The sequence below is a fragment of the Nothoprocta perdicaria genome, unplaced genomic scaffold (assembly GCF_003342845.1).
Source record: "Nothoprocta perdicaria isolate Ctin4 unplaced genomic scaffold, notPer1 scaffold_86, whole genome shotgun sequence".
Lineage (NCBI taxonomy): Eukaryota > Metazoa > Chordata > Aves > Tinamiformes > Tinamidae > Nothoprocta > Nothoprocta perdicaria.
This window is the reverse complement of record NW_020456154.1, coordinates 1,119,054-1,131,956: the sequence shown is the minus strand read 5'-3', so window position 1 is coordinate 1,131,956 and position 12,903 is coordinate 1,119,054. Positions and strand designations below refer to the sequence as shown.

At 37.8% G+C, this 12,903-nt stretch overlaps 1 protein-coding gene across 2 annotated transcripts in view; it reads right to left on the bottom strand.

The window, feature by feature from the left end:
* Positions 1 to 878: 878 nt before the first annotated feature.
* The window catches only part of CRY1 (cryptochrome circadian regulator 1), a 36,136-nt gene continuing 24,111 nt past the window's right edge, over positions 879 to 12,903 (bottom strand). Inside the window, exons 4-15 of one of the 2 annotated variants that reach the window (XM_026052221.1) lie at positions 12,317 to 12,501; positions 10,874 to 10,962; positions 10,228 to 10,368; positions 10,011 to 10,116; positions 9,805 to 9,926; positions 7,048 to 7,199; positions 6,753 to 6,955; positions 5,889 to 5,990; positions 4,626 to 4,721; positions 3,530 to 3,601; positions 3,346 to 3,453; positions 885 to 1,514 (exon numbers count right to left, since the gene is read on the bottom strand). In XM_026052221.1, the coding sequence (XP_025908006.1) occupies positions 3,350 to 3,453; positions 3,530 to 3,601; positions 4,626 to 4,721; positions 5,889 to 5,990; positions 6,753 to 6,955; positions 7,048 to 7,199; positions 9,805 to 9,926; positions 10,011 to 10,116; positions 10,228 to 10,368; positions 10,874 to 10,962; positions 12,317 to 12,501 (1,372 nt within the window). In that variant the 3' untranslated portion in view covers positions 885 to 1,514; positions 3,346 to 3,349. Of the gene's footprint in view, positions 1,515 to 3,345; positions 3,454 to 3,529; positions 3,602 to 4,625; positions 4,722 to 5,888; positions 5,991 to 6,752; positions 6,956 to 7,047; positions 7,200 to 9,804; positions 10,117 to 10,227; positions 10,369 to 10,873; positions 10,963 to 12,316; positions 12,502 to 12,903 lie in introns of both variants that reach the window. The other variant, XM_026052220.1, reaches the window with a different exon arrangement.

Genomic DNA, 12,903 nt, shown 5'->3' with positions numbered 1-12,903 from the left:
AATACTTAACATCTGTTTCTCCATTTACACTGTAAAGGTTTTTTTTTTTTTTTTTTCCCTGAAGATCAAAGTTCTTAACATATATAACCAGTACTTTTTAGTAGCAGTAATTTTTGCTACGACGTCCAAGTCAGCATGCAAAGACATTTACATTAACTATTATCTAACATTTACATTTACATTAACTATTATCTAACATTTACATTTACATTAACTATTAACTATTAACTATTATCTATTATCTATTATCTATTATCTATGAATAGACAGAATCATGGCAGCTTGCCCTGCTGCACATATTGTCAACCCATCAATCTGGCCTGAATTTTATCTCCAAGTGCCCCACGTCAATCCCATGGCACTAAAAAGAGATAAGAGATAATTAACTCCTCACACCTGAGAATAATTTGTACACCCACTTAAGCAGACAATTGACCTCGTTTTATGTTGATGTAATAATTCAGACTGATTCTTCAGAGATCTGAACGTTCTGAGACTATAGCAGATACAACATCCTTGAAGGACAGCAACGCAGCTGTAAGAAGGACTGAGAGACTATTAAGTAAAAGATAAGTAAGGAAAAATGCATACAATTTAAATATTGCAGAAATACCTAATAAATCTGTTTGGGGAAAATAATGCAAGAATATGTACACGCAATTGCAAGGAAGGTGGCCAGAAAATTTGGACAGCTTCYTGCTTCAGTATGATGAAACTGGGGTGAAACTTAATATAATTGTACATGCTTCCATTTTAAGCCAGAATATTATGTCTCCCTTACTTTTTCCCAACTAATTTTGTTAAGAAATATATACCAGAGCAATAGCATACACAGAAAGACACAGGTGTCTGTATATACAATTTTATTAATAGGGTCATGTCATTACYGAACAAGGCAACTGCGAAATACAAGGACTGGACACATACATGATAATTTTACAACCTGACAAAAATTGGCATATGACTTATATACAAATGGACTTATTAAAGGTTGCAACTCTAATGTATTTCGATTAAACACAGTCCTAAGCACTTCCATAATGTAAGCATGAAGAAGTGGATCGTACAGAGGTCAAATTCTGAAATCTAAAAATAGTAATAGTTTAAAAACCTTAAAATCTTCTATGTCCATCCGTGTTACAGAACATCACTACAGCKTTTCCCACTAACATATACATGAAAGATTATCAAAAATATATTGATGGGTCTATCGCTAATCATGAATACTTATATTTACATTAAGTTAACAAATTCCTCACCAAATACTTTATATACAAAACTCAATTTCCCCTTTGTGAAAGAGTCATTAAAAAGTTAAAAACCATAGAAATGCCAGTTAGAAATAACACATTCCAAAAATTGGACTTGTTTACAACAACTGAGAACAATTGAAAATAATTTATGAAAAGCATGTTGTTTTAGTACAAGTACTCCCACAACACTTCAGTTCCAATACAGAGCAGCACAATTTTGTCCTGCGGGCTCGTGGTGTGGTATGTCCTCTTCCAATAATGCTGCAATTAAAAAAAAAATCCCATTTAAGCAGTTGGTGACAAATTCTTTGAGGAAGGCAGAAAGAACTTGAGGGACTGATGCTCTTTCCCCTCTTCTCAGTGTAGTGAGCACTTTTACAGGTCCAAATGACTCCGAACTCTTATTCTTACTCCTTTGATGCCCATGGAGGGGGGAAAAGTCCTACTAAAGGCCTACCTCTGTGCTTTATTGCTCGTCACAAAGTGTGCACCTATTTGCCAGCAGTGCTTGTGAATCTTGTCTGACTTTTATATCCCATTCTAATGCTCTTGATGCCCCTACGAGAAGATCAGTCTTCTCTGCAGAACTAGACACCTCTCCAGAGCTCCTCTCTAAGAGGAGCTTATAAAGGAGCCAGCTGTTTGCTCTGCAGGTGTCACTTCTACAAAGGAAAAGGAATATTTACATTTAAGGAACTCTGCAATACAAAACATGGACGCTGAAGGAAATCTGCACATATTAAGAATTAGAGAGCTATCAAAACAAGTGTTCTCTTGGACTGGTGCTGTGCTTGAGCCCATCTGAGTGCCAGAAAAGCCCCTTCATGCTGCTCTCTATACACGAGAAGAGCAGCAGAGGGGTTGAGCAGCAGTGTCTCAGCTCACTTCTTTAAGAAATGCAGAGCGAAAGGCACCCAGGCAGCAATGTTGTAGCTCGTTACTGAATCAGGGCTGTACAACACAACTATTTGTAATGCAACRCAATAACTTTGCCAAAACGCTGAGGCTGCATTACAAGCAAAATCAGATCTTGCTGTCAAAAGCAAATACAAAGGACTACATTTGTTATCTTATCTCCAGAGATGCTGGAGGTGCTTTCTGTGAGTGCCCTATGGTAGTCCCTWTCTCCCAGTTCCACCACAGGCTCTACACCCGTTATTTTTGTTGCTTTCTCCAAACTGCATAATGACCGACTCTTATCTATGGAAGATAAGGATGGAATGACATGTCAGCTGCCTTATTCTATATAACTGCTGGTCCTGAAATCTTGTCCCTTCTTGTTTCAGACTTGCTTTCCTGGCTTCCCTTCTGAGCAATTAATCTTTAACATGCAACTTAAGTGATTTTTCTAATTACTCTAACTCAAGCTCACAGGGAAGGGTATAATGTCTTTGGTCCTCTTCTCCCTCCAAGTAATGGTATCGAAAATGCAGACTTCTTGATGTTGATCATTTTACACATATCAAAATTTACACAATTTTATACTTTTCTTGACAAATTTTGGCAACCTGAGCATCCTGCTGGGATTAYGGACCAGTGACAAAAGGCTCCAGGACAAGAACCCCAAAACTATATCAGTGCTGGGRTTTTTTTGCTGTTTTGTTTTAAATATAGCCACTCAAGACGTGGCCTTCCCAATTTGCACACCTACAGCTTTACTCTGAGACCTTCCTTTAAATCCTGTCAGTTTTCTGATGCAGCTGACTCTACATCCTCTCAAGCAGTGCTGCTGGCACAGCCTAGGGCATGATTAAGCAGCAGATAACACATGAGGCTACATAAAGCATCTCAGCCGACATAAACAAAATCCTACACAGCTCATGCATCTCCATTTCTCTGACACCTCAAATAAGGAACCTGCTGCTTTTCTATCTTGATCTATTYTTCTAATTCCCATCTTCTACTCTGCAAGCTTTCTATGGACAGAATTTTATGTTGAATGTTTGCACAGCACTGGAAGCTGGAGGATCTGCAACAGTTATTTAAAGTACTTAGCACTGCAGCAATACAAATGGTATTAACAGATGCAAAAATCTGTACAATCACTTACTGACAACTAACAGGATAACTTTGAAGTTTTCTCAGTTCTTACCAGTTTAATTTGTGCTCTGTCGCTGGACTTTTGGCCCAATGCTCTGAGTTTCTTCTTCTGGATTTGGGCGTTTGCCTGCACTAATGCCAGTACCAAGGGATGTTCTTCCTGATAATTTAAAACCAATACTTAAGACTCTATTGTGCCTTTATAGGTACACAGGAAACCTTTTTTCTTTAATTACCTGTTTGCAATAAATGCGATTGTTGATTGTCTCCATGAGCATAGTGCAAGATACTACTTGCTTGACAGTAACCTGTTCAGATACAGTAGATATTTATTATGATAAATTTTAGAATGAGAATTAAGTGCACAATTACATTCCTTAAGATTTATAAAAGAGCCAATCCGTTTTCCATCATTAGCATGAAAAATACCAATAAAAAACCTTGAATGAAGAAAAGTTTAATTACAAAAAACTCACAACATCACCTATTGTAATTTAAAAATGCTATCATTAAATAGGTGTAAAGCAATGTATTAAATACAAAGATATTACCTTTTTCTTGTTGCAAGTATAAGGTGTTTGGATATGTTACCATTTTCTAAGCTGCTATAAAATTTAGCTTTTGTACTGCCAACTCCCACCATCCTTTTCATCAAAGATTTGTTATTATTGCTATAACAATAATGCAGCTTAGCTGTGGAAAAAAGTTACAGAAAGGCACAAACCATTTTTTGTCACATAAAGTTACTGTGTTCCAGTTATATTCTGAACACTTAAAGAGCCTTTTGTGACCCATTAATATACAACCTCCATCAAGATGACCAAAAAAAAATAGACAGTTGGGATAAATCTGCAAATCTGCCTGCAATTTTGATCTACTACAAACCACTGCTGGAATTTCTGTGTAGTTAAAGTAATAGTAATACTAATAAAAAACCCACTTCCCATTATATAAGAATACCCAGATAAAACATTGGAGGTTGATATAGGAAACATGAAATAAAAATCAGGAAAGTTTTGCCATCAAAAGCACAAACATACTAATTCTTTAAGTATCTTGCATTTCAAATAACACATGATATCTGTTAATGGATTTTTAAGCTATACCTGTTATTGTCTCCTCTCCAGTACGGGAAYAATATATGAATATTGTTCTCTATTAAGATTTTAGAAAAAGTGACAAGCAACATTACTCTAAAAGATAATTTAAGTTGAAAGATAAGAAACGAGGCCATTTCACGTTGTAGACAGTAACTGTCATCAAAAAATGAGCCAAGTTATTAGGAAGCTTTCTCTGTTTTCCCGGAGTTGCCAACTGGCACTGCYGTAATACCTTGCTGCTGAATTCCACTTGCTCCAGCATGAGAATCTCCCAGGGCACAGGKCTGACCACCAACAGCATGAGATTCACCTGCTCCTAACTGAGCTCCTGGGAAAGGTGAAAAGGTAACTTACACATCACCAAAACGCAYGTTTTAGGATATACAGTCCTGGTTTAGAGTTAGAAGTAGTGTTTCTCCCCCAGAGGTCAGGTTTAAGTGCGCTTTTTTCCCCCGCTATTAAAAAAAGGAAAAAAAAAAAAAAAAAAGGAAATCTTGCAAGAGATATTAAGGCCATTTAATCATTTGCACTTTGCAAATTTGAATTTGCAAATTCAGATAAATATTATCTGAGACACAGTAGGTTACCCTCATCTTCCTTATATAAGGCAGGTAAGTAGAACTTATATGTAGATGTATTTTAAGGGAGAAAAAGARCACTTAACGTTGGTGAATTAAGCTGTCTTTATCTATTAAACCCCCAAACTTAAAATAAACAAAACAAAGCTCGAGCACTCAGCTTCTAGAAGTCTAAATGTTTATTCTCTAACAGCAGCTTTGCTTAGTCAAACCAAGCAGGTACTTCTTCCTCCACACCCTGCTTCTGAACATAAACCCAGCAAATTTCCACTTCTACTGCACCCTCTTAAAAGGGAAACCCAAGTGTACGTAGCAATCAACGTGCTGATGCACTACACATTTATACAATGTTATATTTGTGTTCATCTTGCATTTCTTTCCAAGTARCTCATTAATACTAATCTAAATTACATCAAGAATATTAATAGCCTAATTTTCATCAAAATTATATAAGTTAGATATCATGTACTCACAGACACTGTCCACCGTACTGCTGTTGACAATATCGTAGACTTACAGATTCCAATGATCAATTTAACGCTAGCATTAAAAGACTCAAAGTAACAGGTTTGACTTAAAAGAATTCAAAAAAAAAAAAATCACTATTCACCACAAACGTCAAATGGCTTGTTGATTTCTAAAATAAGATCACGTGTTTCAGGGCTTTGGAAATCAAACTGATACATGTTAATTTATAAATCGGGGAAAAATAACAACAACAACAATCACCTTGCATTTGTTTCTCATATAAAAGAACGGAAGATTTCTTTGTACAAATATTAACAAACTTAATAAACCTGAAACTGCTTGACCCATTTGCACTTTAAAGCACGACTGATGACATCTCTTTCCGATAAAACATACAATGGTTGTGCAGTTCAGCTCCAATACTTCTGTGAATTAAGAATCTTACTGACCTCCTGTACTACTACAAGCAGGAATGTTTTCTCCTGGTGAATATCCCATTAGGCCACCATTTCCATTTCCATTTGGATTAGAAGGCACTGTTGCAAGAAGACCTAAACAAGGAAATAATTCAATGGTAYAAAGACAGACAGCAAAAGAGGTTTAGTGTAGCTTGCTTCCACCTCCTAATAGCTAGTTCTTAAGCACAGAGCAACTCCTCATCTCCAGAAATGCTTGGGATGCTACCAGGTAATTTTAGTTCACAAAATTTACAGTGCACTTTGTACAAAATATCCTGGATGAGCTCTGCAGCATCCCTCAGCTGCAGATATTCACTGACTTGCACAGGAGGGCAACGGCTCCTGCTTCTATACCTAGTACCATAAGAATACACCGACTGCTCTGCTCATCCCTTGCTGAGCGATGCAAGGGCAGACTGTTTACTTCCCAACACATTTTTCTTTTCCTCCCCAAGGCAGGGAGAAGGCTACGAGAGTTTTTACCAGTCTATTGGAGCATTTGCAAATGGCATGGTTTAAGCAATGAACTGCTTCCAGTTTCTAAACCCTACTGTGAAGATGTACAAGAGAATCACAACACTCAGAAGACCCAGTTTAAACAGAGGTTTYCACAAACCCACTGAAAAGTAGTTTTCTAGGCAAGTTAACATATGGAAAGAGGCATTCCCATGCAAGCTGCCTTCTCCTTCCTGGCTACAGATCTCATATTTGAGTTTATTTGAACATACAACCCCCCAGCACAACACAGAGCTCACAAACGATTCCCACTGCGATGGGACAAAGCCCCCAAATAAGGGAAAAGGAGGTAATTTTTTTTTTTTTTTTTCAAATAAAACAAAGGGCCTCCAGCCATACCCAGTCCTCTGTATCGTGACAGCTGCTGGTAGATTTGTTTCATCCTCTCGATATTGAGGCGACTCGCCTCTGCGTGATTCACCATGGGCTTGGGGTAGTTGACTCCTATAAYGCACTTTGCAGCCTTCTGGACACTCTCCGGGGCATTCCAAGGATCATAGATGAATTTTGCAGGGAAGCCTCTGAGTACAGGCAGATAACGTCTTGGAAGAAGCAAAAAAGACATTTAAAATACAAAGCCATTGGAGTTTAAGCAAATTTAACGAGGCATTGCAGTTTCTGGACTGAGAATTACCTGATGTAATCCCCGTTTGGGTCAGTTCTTCTGCCAAAACCCACCGGACAGTAGCAATGAAAGAACTGCTGGAAAAAGGAGCTGCAGGAGAGCCACATCCAGCTTCCAGCATTCACACTCCAATCCGCATCAAGTAAGAGTTCTTCAAACACCTTGAGAAATAAAGAGGACCAAATTAGCCCAGAGAGGAGAACAGCTTTGAAATACCTATTCACAGAAACTGTTGAGAGATTCAGATTTCAACAGAGAAAAACCACACTCTTCAACATGACAGTGCTCTTTCTAACCTGGCAACATTCACCAAGGGCTCAGCACACAAGTGCAACTATCTAAAAGCCAAACCCAAGAACAATGGTGAAAGCACCTGTGTGGCTCTCCTCACGTAAAAACTTGCTCTTAGCATTGAGATTTTGGCAAGTAATTAGATATTCTTGCATAAATGCATTCTTCACAATAGATTTCCCACAGGGTGGCTGGAGTCTGATTTTTCACAAGTTTCTTTGCTGCTGTTGTCAGGAGAGCTGCTGCTTTATTTTACAACCGAATAAGCTTTGCAGACGTCCAGAGAGCAGGCAGCCTAAGGGGAGAAGGTTTCAAGCTCAGACTGCCTGGTTGGAGACTGGAGCTTCCTCAGCAGCTTCTGCCGTGCAAGGAGACCCAGGAGAAACATGCAGGAAATCCAGGGCAGCACCAGCATTCAGAAGCAGAGTTCCTATTATTCTAACAAGTCCCAGTGTTATGGACGTGAGCAGCAGTTCCTGCAGGTATATTAACCACCAAGCACACCCAGGAATGGTCAGACAGATAAGGAAATCTAGTTAGAAGACAAAGATGTCTCCTCTGGCAAGTGCTATTCTTCCTGTTATATTAAAAAGATCCCATGAGGATCTTGGAAACTTTCAAGGTCTTACTCTAAATACTCAAGCCTTTTAATATAGTCACGTTTTTAGCACTTTTTTTTTTTTTTAATAATACAGGTAAGTCTAATTTGCACAAAAAGTTTCTTTGCTCAGTGAGATCACCACCAAAAGTAGGGATCTAGTACTCAGAGGAAACTGTAGGGGAGAGAAAGAAAAGGAAGAAAAGGAGAAAAAACTTCTTCTTTGAAGAACGTGATTAAAGGTCTTTTTATTAACAAAAAAAAAAAGAGGGGAAGGGAAGCACTGAAAAGTAGATGCATCTCATTTAGAGTAGATGCATCTTTACAGCAATTACTTGTGATTTTCCCCACAAGTCCTGATTTTCCTTTCAATCTTGTATCATCTCCAAGTGCCCCAGGGAAACCATGAGCTTTCTTCAAACACACTAAAATTTAACACATCTTACTATTATAACCTAACTTGAATATAAATTATATATTATATAAATATATACATTTATAAAATAAAGTCCAAATAAGGTCATACTATTCAAAAAGGATCTCCCAACATTTACTCAACAGGGCATTCATACCACACTATACACTGAATAAGAGTTACAAAAGTAGCTTTGGCTGAACATAGGCAATCATTAGAAAATATTTGTTTTGAAAAATTAGTTTTAAGAAGCACTTCTAAAACCAACGTAAATAGGATGTAAAAATGTTTTCAACAGGAAGTAGCTAATATTGTAACAAGATGTTTAGATGAAAGTAATATTAAATGTTAGCACACAACTGTTCCACTAGATGCTGCCATGCAGTAAGACTTAATAGCACGGCTCAGGAAGCCGGATTAATTTTTGCTAGCTGCGGATGTCTAAATTACACCAACTTGCACTGCAAAAGTCCGGACTTTTGGACAATTTGTTTTTTAATCTGTAAAACTCCGATTCAATCTTCATTAAACTGTTACATATACATTGATATCTGCCATGTCTGTTCCTGTAAACCACAAAAGGAAAATTCCTAAAGCAGCTTAAGTTGTTGTATAACAAAGCTTTTTTTTTTTTTTTTTTTTTTTTGTTACTGCAAAGTGTTTGCTTGCAACTTATCTGTTTGCAAAGGTGAAATTTCATAGGACTATATACACACACATAAATATGAGGTCACAATTCTGATGGGAAATAATTGTTCTTAAAATTTTCAAAATAATAGTTTGTAGGGTTTTTTTGACAATTATTCTTCATTAAAATGCTACCTTCCAAAAAAAAGGATGCAAAGAGCAGAGAATAAATAATTCCATTTCTTTCCATTCCATTTGAAGAAAATTTCTTTTCTTCAAAAAGAGACTAATATTTATTCTTGGAACAAACTCATGCATCCAGGATATTTGACAGAAGTCAACTGCACTGAAACTACAGTCAAACCATACTGCCCCTGTGCATACTTCTGTCGTGAGACTATGGGACAAGAAGTAGAAGACAGGACACATTCTCAATTTTTTCTTTTCTCAATCTAATTCATATGGCTGATTTCCCTTTGTAGGGAAGGAGATATTAGAGAGGTCAGCAGAAATTGGTCACACAGGAGAGAGGGAAAAGAAGGAAAAAAAACTTCATTTAAAAGAACTTATATTTATCTGCAAAGATTTAGGAAGAACTCTGCAATTGAAAAGAACTGCAGACCTGCTTTGAATGCAAGGAATATTCCAATATTCCAGTAAAATTCATTCAAAATGCAAAACTTCAGTGCCATTGGCTTGATCAAAATTATTTACCTTTGCCTGCAGCTTAAGTTTTACATTTTAAACTTATACAGTACAGTAAAAAAAAATCTAAAATGAATTTCTGAGATTTTAATAGACACCTTAAAAAAAATTCAAGGATGAGAAACGTTACCTTCATGCCTTCTTCCCAGCTTATCCAGAGGTCACCTCGAGTCAAAAAGCAAGCCACAGCATGCCGAGCTAAATGGTGAATCCAGCCTTCCTGGCGCAGCTGTGTCATAATTGCATCAATCCAGGGAAAACCTGTCCTGCCTTCTGCCCATTTGGCCAAAGCCTCAGGATTCTTATCCCAGGGAATTTGAACACAGATAGGGTTTCCCTCCATTTTATCAAATCGTGGATTATTAGTTGCTGCTGTGTAGAAAAATTCACGCCATAACAGCTGGCCATAGAGAGAGAGGGGAGGGGAGCTGTTCTTTTTTACCTGAAAGCCACCATTAAAGAGAAACATTTCATTAGTAGAAGGTAGAAAAGGGGCACGAGGGAAGAGGAATTACTGCATGTAAGAAAGAAGGGGACTGTGCAGAAATAATACCTTTTTATACAGGTCCGTTAATTTGAAATAAAAGAGTCGACAAGACAAACAACCAAACCGGAGGTAGGGACTAAGCCCTGTAGGACTTGCCAGAAGGGAATTTGCGTTCATTCGAGGTCTTTCAAAGTTTGCTACCCAAGCCTAAGGAATCAAGAACATCAACATCAGATCAGAGGCTCGGTAACCACAGRGAAAGGGATAAATCAAACACTAAACACAAGGACCTCTAACTGACACTAGGCAGTTGATGATGTTATCTACGATACTTAGAAGCTCCTCTTGCAGCWGGGGGATCTTTAGCAGATAGCTCATCCCAATGCAGAAGGCATGACTTGCTCTCCAAACTGCCTCTTTCTATTAAATATTGCAGAAAATCCCTCTTGAAAATAAATGGAAACTGTGTTTCGAGCTAAGATGACCTCCRCTAAAACATGCATATGCTCTGCTTTTCACAGTAGAAAACACTCTCTCAAAAGTTAAAATTGAGACAACCCTGCTATGATCAGGCAAAAACAAGAAACAGCACACTGATTTATATCATTATACATAGGCCTGGTTTCAAGTTTGTTAAACTTGCATTCAATTGCAAAGAGCCACTATGTTTGCCAGGTACCAAATGCTGCTTCTACAGTGATTTGTAAGGTACCTTTCGCTCTAAATGTCTTTCCAGTCGAGTCAGAGCTTCCGTTTCTCCCCCCGGCCATACTGCAGAAGGCAGACCATCTGTGTCGAAACCTGAAAGACAAATTAAAACAAGGAAATTCCTTGTTTGTTTACACTGTAGGGCAACAGAAGTATTGTGTTCTGATACTCGGATACATTTTTATCGTATGTTGAAAACAGCCTGAAGTTGAACATGTGGCAAAGTCCAAGTTTTAAAAACAATACTTGCTAATGGGACCAAGTAGAATCAAACCACATTACTTCTAGCAAGAGACACTATTTCCATTCCATTATGGAGTTTAATGCAGAATGATTTTATTTTGATTCAACTTCTCTCATCTTTGAAAAGAAARCAACCTTTCATTCATTTATTTTCCAATTCTCAGCTCTGCAACATGTAGAACATCCCCAAAAAATCATGATTTTTACCTCCATTTCACCCCCAATCCCCAATTACTATGAAGAAGCAAAAAYTGGCAAAACCTTTTTGCAATCAGGATAGGGCAGGAGGTTGGTTGCAAAAGCTTAGAAGATACCGAAAGTTTTTGGCTCTCTTTTCAGAGATTGTTCATCAGGTGCATGAGATGGCACACTCGCCTGTAAGTTAACCACTGCAGAGCAKTAAGACAGCTTTGAAAGCAAGGTCTGTTATGGAAGAGCTCACAGGGACCACCACCAAGCAGGGGAGGAGCAGCCAAAGGTGCTCCAGGTTTCTTTGTTGGCAATTTGAGTTCAGACCACATCTCACAGAGCTGAGGAGAGACGGAGGGGAGGGGAAAGAGGGCAAGAGTTTGCCTTAAAGCTAAGTCAGGCAACACCTGGATGAAAATCCATGCCTGTTCAAGCATTAACATTACATGTTGTAGAGTACAACATATTAGTCTCAGCCCCACAAGTCTTCTAGGAAATAGCATTTTTGGCCAAARTAGAAAAGCAACGGACAAATTAGCCTTTGTTATTTATTTGCCTTTTATAACGTTTAACTTGAAGACAAGACTGTTCTTTTTAAAACTAACTTCCAAAGTGACAGACTAAGAATCTGAAGCAAAAGATACTAAACATGCTTCATATAAAACGAAGCATCAAAGGCTACTAGTAGTTTATTAATGATTTAGTATCATGGCAGAATAGCTACGAGACACCAAACTATGCAACAGTATACAAAACCAAGTAGTATTTAGTGTAGTTTGACCTGTCATTTAAAAAAACATGATTTTTTTAACCCCCTCAAAAAAAAAAWCTCCACGGCAACTTTGAATTTACAAAATTGATTATGTTTTTCCATTCCTCTTGTATGTCATAATTGGTACCAGTTTAACAGTAAATCACAAACAGAACCTCTCTCGTGTGGCTATTTTAAACAGGTGCCCTGAATGCTAGATTAAGGCTGATCCGTTACACAACATCAAGAAGTCTTAAAATATACCTAGCTCTTCAAGCGACGGGACCCCGTACTTCTCATCGTGGTCATCAGAAACTGGAGTTGTACATTTTTCCATTACTTCTGGAGTTATAGTCTCCACTGGCATCTCCAGGGGCTCCATCCTGCTAATCAGAGTCTGGAATCGCTTGTATGTAAGAGGAGGCTGCCCTCCATTTAACTCTATTATTCTGTGTTTGAAAAACAAAGCAGAACACGACAGGTATGTCAGGCAGATGTATATGACCATGTTACTTATAGAACTATATCTAGGTATTTATCTACTCATATATACACACAGAGAAGGAATATACCTTCTTACTTGCCATTTCCTTATTATACAGACAGATATGGTATCTAGATAGTTTGAGCCTTAATTTTATCCTGCTTTGCCACTAGGGAGACATAGAAATTAACTGCTTATAACGAGTCAATTATTCTTAGTTCCCAAGTTAAAGAAAATCCCTCAAGAATGAGTAACTAATGAATATACCCAGCTCATGGGAAACAAAACGTGACAGCAAAGCAACAGGCGAACCACAGCTACAAAATGACAGATTCAACTAAAAAAAAAAAAAAAAAAAAAGTTTTGA